This window comes from Octodon degus, unplaced genomic scaffold (assembly GCF_000260255.1).
Source record: "Octodon degus isolate 3935 unplaced genomic scaffold, OctDeg1.0 scaffold00014, whole genome shotgun sequence".
NCBI lineage: Eukaryota > Metazoa > Chordata > Mammalia > Rodentia > Octodontidae > Octodon > Octodon degus.
This window is the reverse complement of record NW_004524590.1, coordinates 2,263,966-2,269,792: the sequence shown is the minus strand read 5'-3', so window position 1 is coordinate 2,269,792 and position 5,827 is coordinate 2,263,966. Positions and strand designations below refer to the sequence as shown.

Genomic DNA, 5,827 nt, shown 5'->3' with positions numbered 1-5,827 from the left:
GAGCAAGAAGGTCAAGATGAACCATTAGATCCAAGGATCATCAACGGCACCGAGACCAGACACGAGGTAGAGCAAGAAGGTCAAGATGAACCGTTAGATCCAAAGGTCGTCAACAGCACTGAGACCAGACACGAGGTAGAAGAAGGTCAAGATGAACCGTTAGATCCAAGGGTCGTCAACGGCACCGAGACCAGACACGAGGTAGAGCAAGAAGGTCAAGATGAACCGTTAGATCCAAGGGTCGTCAACAGCACTGAAAACAGACATGGAGTAGAGGAAGAAGATCAAGATGAACAATTAGATCCAAGGATCGTCAACGGCACTGAGACCAGACATGGAGAGAACCCCTGGCAGGTGTGGGGAGAGGTGGAGCAACCTGTCCTTTGCTGGGCCAGGGCCACAAGGCCTCCCCACGCAGAAGCAGATGGGGAGGGAAGTGCCTGCTGCTGGAGGTGGGTGGGGGTGAGTGGGGCAGAGCAGGGAAGGAACAGCAAGCCCATGGGCCAGGGATGCAGCGCAGGCGGGTGGGCTGTGGCCAGAGTGCCGGGCAAGGAGGAGCTCATCTCTTAAGGAGCTGGAGAGGCCTGTGCAGCCCAGGACCCAGACCCTCTTAAGAATGGGACCAGGGCTGTACTGGGCATTCTCAAGTCCACCCTCTGACACTGTGGCTGCTGTTCCAGGTAATGCTGCTGGACTCCAAGAAGAAGCTGGCCTGTGGCGGGGTGCTCATCCACAGTTCCTGGGTGCTGACTGCAGCCCACTGCGTGGATGGTTCCCGGAAGCTCAGCGTCAGGCTTGGTGCGGGCTGTAGCCAGGAAGGGGGGTGGCCAGGCGGGTTATTGCATTTGGGAAGCTCTAGTCCCAGGAGCTCAGGCTCACAGGTCATTTGTGGAAACAGAACTGGTCCCTGTGAGCCGGGTCAGGAGGGCCTGTGTGGTGCCCACTGCAGTTGGCACAGGCCTGTGTGAGGGGCACCACACACCCTGTGCACCTCATTCCCCCTGCATCCAGTCCAAGCACTCTGGGGTGCTGCTTTCCCCAGCAGGCTGCAGGCGGCAGCAGAGGCCCCACACTATGACAGTTTCTGGAGGCGGGCCTCATTAGACTCCACATACAAAAAGAAAGAGGAAGGTGTGTTGAGCGTGTCTAAATTCCTGTGTTGCAGTCATCTTCAGCACAATTAGTGGCCAGGGCCTGGGGCATTGTGGGATTTCTATGCCCTGCTTTTCAAGGACTATCAAGCTGGGCTGGAAGGAATCTGTCTCTCACGTGTGTGATGCCTTTCCCCAGTCAGTGTCTATCCTGCTGGTCCTGCTCTGTGGGTCTTGTTGCTCTGGCCCTTGTCACCGCAGCTGTAGTTTCACATGTCCCAGGCCCTAGACTTCCCTGGTCCCACTGTTTCTCTGTGAATCCTGTCCCTTGGAGGTTGATACCATAGACCACTCCTTCTGTCAGGAAAAGGCAGGGTTTTTTTTTTTTTTTATTTTAGGACAGGGTCTACAGGATCTCACTACCTAGATCAGACTCATAGTGATCCACCTGTGTTCAGCCTCCCAAGAGCTGGGATTACAGGCATGCGCTACCACGCCCAGTCTCAATTGCCAGCTCCGTGAACCCTGGGGGCGGGGCCAGACAGCACGACGGAGATTGAACCCTGGCTCTGCATCTGCTAAGCAGGTGCTTTAGTCTGCTGAGCTATTGGGCCGGCTAAAGTGCTCTTGAGAAGGAGCCAAGGCTCAGCTCAGCAGCTGTGACCTCCGTCCACCTGTGAACGCAGACAGGCTGCATGAAGGCCCGCAGGCGCCCTGCCATCAGAGGCCCTTGCCAGGCCGTTCTTGACGGCGCCCTCTGCCCTGCAGGGGAGTATGACCTGAGGCGCAGAGACAAGGGGGAGGTGGAGCTGGACATCAAGAAGATCTTCATCCACCCCAACTACACCCGGAGGACCACCAACAACGACATCGCGCTGCTCCGCCTGGCCCAGCCCACCGCCCTCTCCAAGACCATCGTGCCCATCTGCCTCCCAGACAGTGGCCTTGCAGAGCGGGAACTCACTCAGGCCGGCCAGGAGACGGTGGTGACGGGCTGGGGCTTCCAGTCTGAGCGGAAGGGAGACCCCAGGAGAAACCCCACCTCCGTTCTCAGCTCCATCAGGATTCCTGTGGCTCCTCGTGATGAGTGCATCCAGGTCATGCAGAACGTGGTCTCGGAGAACATGCTGTGTGCAGGCATCCTTGGGGACACCCGGGATGCCTGCGATGGTGACAGTGGGGGGCCCATGGTGGCCTCCTTCCAAGGCACCTGGTTCCTGGTGGGTCTGGTGAGCTGGGGTGAGGGCTGTGGGCTGCCTACCAACTATGGCGTCTACACCAAAGTCAGTCGCTACCTCGACTGGATCCACAGCCACATCAGGGACAAGGACAGCCCTGTGCCGTAGCTGCCCCGCTTGTCTCCGAATCCAGGGCTCCTGTGGCAGGGCTGCCGGGCAGCAGTGCATGGGCCGCTCAAGGGGCACACAAGAAGCAGGGCAGCCGGTGGACGCATCTGCACATCATCCTTTCTGGACCACTCTGTACAGAAATAAAATTTATTGAGCATCTGCTGTATGCCACACACTGTATGAACTGAATTTTATTTTTTATTTATTTATTTATTTTTTTTTTTGCGGAACCGGGGATTGAACTCAGGTCCTTGCGCTTGCCAGGGAAGCGCTTATTCCACTGAGCCATCTCCACAGCCCCCGAACTGAATTTTATTTAACTCTCAAAGCAACAATGCTGTGCAGGGAAGAGCCGCTCTAAGTTTTGTGGAGACGAAAGCTGATACAGTAGGAGGGTGTGCAGGCTTTCTTTTTTAAAAGAATAGAAAATGTAACTAAAGAGCTGGGAGAGCTGTTCCTAAGGCCTGGGCGAGCGGGTGAGAGTCCTGGAGCCTGAAGCTGAGCTTGACTTGCTTCACAGGAGACTCAGGAAGGCTGATGCCCAGGCCAGGGTTGGAATCAAGGGCTGGTTCCCAGGCCAGGCTTTTTCCCCTGTTCTCCATGGTTCCTGAAGGTGGCTATTGTGACACCTTTTCGGTGGGAAAGTGGCCAGAGACCCAGAAGGCATTGTTTAGGATTAATTCACAGTTGAGAAAACCAAGGAAGAGTGGTGCGAGGAGGCCTTGGGCTGGAGACTGAGGCAGGAGGACACAGCACGCCCTGGGGCAGCACAGAGAAACCCTGTCTTGGAGCCAGGAGAAGGAAGAATGTTCACTATTCATACAGAAGGCACCGTCTTGTCCTTACGTGTAACTGGGTGAGAGAAACAAGTCAGGATGTCCTGGTTTGAAATCACTGAGTGAGTAACACAAAGCTGAGAAAATCAGAACAAAGGTGAAAACTAGTCCAGCTGTTGGGCCTCTGCTGGTCATTTCTCTCTAGGTGTGATGGTTCTTTCAGAAAACTCAAAAGGCTGGTGTGTTCCCTCCTCTGGTTACAGGAAGCAGGCTGACTTTAAGAGGAGGGGCTTGCTTAGCTCAGGCCTGAAGGTGGAGCAGCTGAGACTTGGGGCAGCCCCTGGACTTGGCCTGGGTGAGGGCCTCCGGCTGGCCGGGCTGCACGTTTGACTTCCGCCAGAGCTCACTAACACCCATGCCAACCCCACCCTCACGCCCTCACAGACTTGGGAGTGGGGAAGACCCGGGCACCTTTCAATTCGTGTGTGTGTGTGTGTGTGTGTGTGTGCGCGCGCTTGCTAAAGATCACCTTGGGTTTCAGGTGGCCCAAGCTCCATCACTGGCTGCACCCCCAGCCCTACACATAGATTATTTTTACAACTCTCCATTTCATTGTTAGTTGAGGGTGGTTTTTTTTTTTTTTTTTTTTTTCCTGTTTTCAGTGCCAGGACTGATCTGGGGCTTCCAGCTTGCTTAGGTAAGTGTTCTACGCCTGACTAAATCCCCAGCCCCTCCATTTCATTGTTATATGTGGCTGGGATTAAAAGCTACCAGACCTGGGCTGGGGAGATAGTTCAATAGAATAAGCACTTGCCTAGCAAGTACAAGGGCCTGAGTTCAATCCCGGGTTCCGTTCTAGGACTCTGAGGGCCAAGAAGGACGATCCGCATCCTCGGGCAGCGCAGCACAGCCAATAGAAAAGGAAGATGTGGTGATGTTGCCCAGACTGTCAGCCCAAAGCTGTCACTTGCGGAACAGAAGGGACGCCAGGACACAAGCATCAGTAACCCACATACAGCCACAACATGCCAGCCTCGGGCTGCAGGGCCCAGCCCTGCAGTGATCCGGGGAAGGGCCAGGTGGGTCTGCTGGGAAAGGGGAGCAAGCCAGGCCAGAGCCACTGCAGGGTGTGTGTGTGTGTGTGTGTGTGTGCGCGCTTGTGCACAAGATTCTAACTTCTATCTTTTGCTTTCCATTGGACAGAACAAAGAAGTAATCATCATTAAATAAGGAGGTGGCAGTCCCTTCCCTCTTGGCACCATGGCGGCCCTCCGACCCCTTGTGAAGCCCAAGATTGTCAAAATGAGGACCACAAAATTCATCCGGCACCAGTCAGACTTATAGGCCAAAATTAAGCGCAAATGGTGGAAACCCAGAGGAATCAACAACAGGGTGCGGAGGAGGTTCAAGGGCCAGATCTTGATGCCCAACATAGGTTATGGGAGTAACAAAAAGACAAAGCACATGCGGCCCAGGGGCTTCCGGAAGTTCCTGGTGCACAGTGTTAAGGAGCTGGAGGTGCTGCTGAGGTGCAACAAGTCTTACTGTGCAGAGATTGCTCACATCTCCTCTAAGAACCGCAAGGCCATTGTGGAAAGAGCAGCCCAGCTAGCCAAGTCACCAATCCCAATGCCAGGCTGCACAGTGAAGAAAACGAATAGATGGCCTGTGTGCACGTTTATTTGTGCTTCAGTAAAATCACAAAAATGCAAAAAAATAAAAAATAAAAAACTTGGGCCAGGTGCTGGGGAGATAGTTCGGCTGTCTGAGTGCTTGCCTGGCAAGCATAAGGACCGAAGTTCGATCCCCCATACTGCATGCTATGGCAGCCCCAGAAAGTGGGTGTGGTGGCGCATGCCTGCGGTCCCTGCGCTGGGGAGGCCCGATGGGAGACTCTGTGCGAGTCCAAGCTTCATAGCAAGACTTTGTACTAAATAAATAAATATTAGGCCAGGAGTGGTGACAGAAATCTGTACACTGGGGAGGCTGAGGCAGGACCATTGTGACTTAGAGACTCACAATGTAGCCTGGGCTACAAAAAGAGTTCAAGGCCAGCCCAAACTGCATGAGACCCTGTCTCAAAAAGAAAAAAACGGGGGCTGGGAAATGGCTCAGTAGAGTAAGTGCTTCCCTGGCAAGCGCAAGGGTCTGAGTTCAAGCCCCAGTTCCTCCAAAAGAGAAAAGAAAAAAACGAGTATTTTTTGAAACCAAGAAACAGATTAAAAAATAAATGTACACACGCATAATCCCAGCACTCATGGAGGCTGATGCAGAGGATTGGAAGTCTGAGTTTTGCCTGGGCGATAATACAATTAATACACTTGAGTGATTCTTTTTTAAAACATTGGGAACATTTGTAAAAATATTCTCGATCCTGAGGGAAGCTACAAAGAACTCCAAGAGGTTAATATACAAAGTGTGTGCTCTGGCTAAAGTAAAAACGAATGGCAAAAACATACTTAAAATTCCCTGTTTGGCGAGGTGTGACGGAACAGGCCTGTACAACACTCGGGAGCCAACACAGCTCGATCGCCCTGAGCTGGAGGCCAGCCTGGGTAACACAGTGAGTTCCAGGGCAGTCTGGACTAGCGGAGACCCTGCATTAAAAAAA

The 5,827-nt window shown here is 53.5% G+C and overlaps 1 protein-coding gene across 8 annotated transcripts in view; it reads left to right on the top strand.

The window, feature by feature from the left end:
* Proc (protein C, inactivator of coagulation factors Va and VIIIa) overlaps positions 1–2,530 on the top strand; it is a 7,800-nt gene extending 5,270 nt beyond the window's left edge. For 3 of the 8 annotated variants that reach the window (XM_023709735.1, XM_023709737.1, XM_023709734.1), the window contains exons 8-10: positions 11–354; positions 681–798; positions 1,860–2,530. In XM_023709735.1, the coding sequence (XP_023565503.1) occupies positions 11–354; positions 681–798; positions 1,860–2,437 (1,040 nt within the window). In that variant the 3' untranslated portion in view covers positions 2,438–2,530. The remainder of the gene's footprint in view (positions 1–10; positions 355–680; positions 799–1,859) is intronic. The other 5 variants (XM_023709741.1, XM_023709739.1, XM_023709738.1 and 2 more) reach the window with 3 other exon arrangements.
* Positions 2,531–5,827: the final 3,297 nt, after the last annotated feature.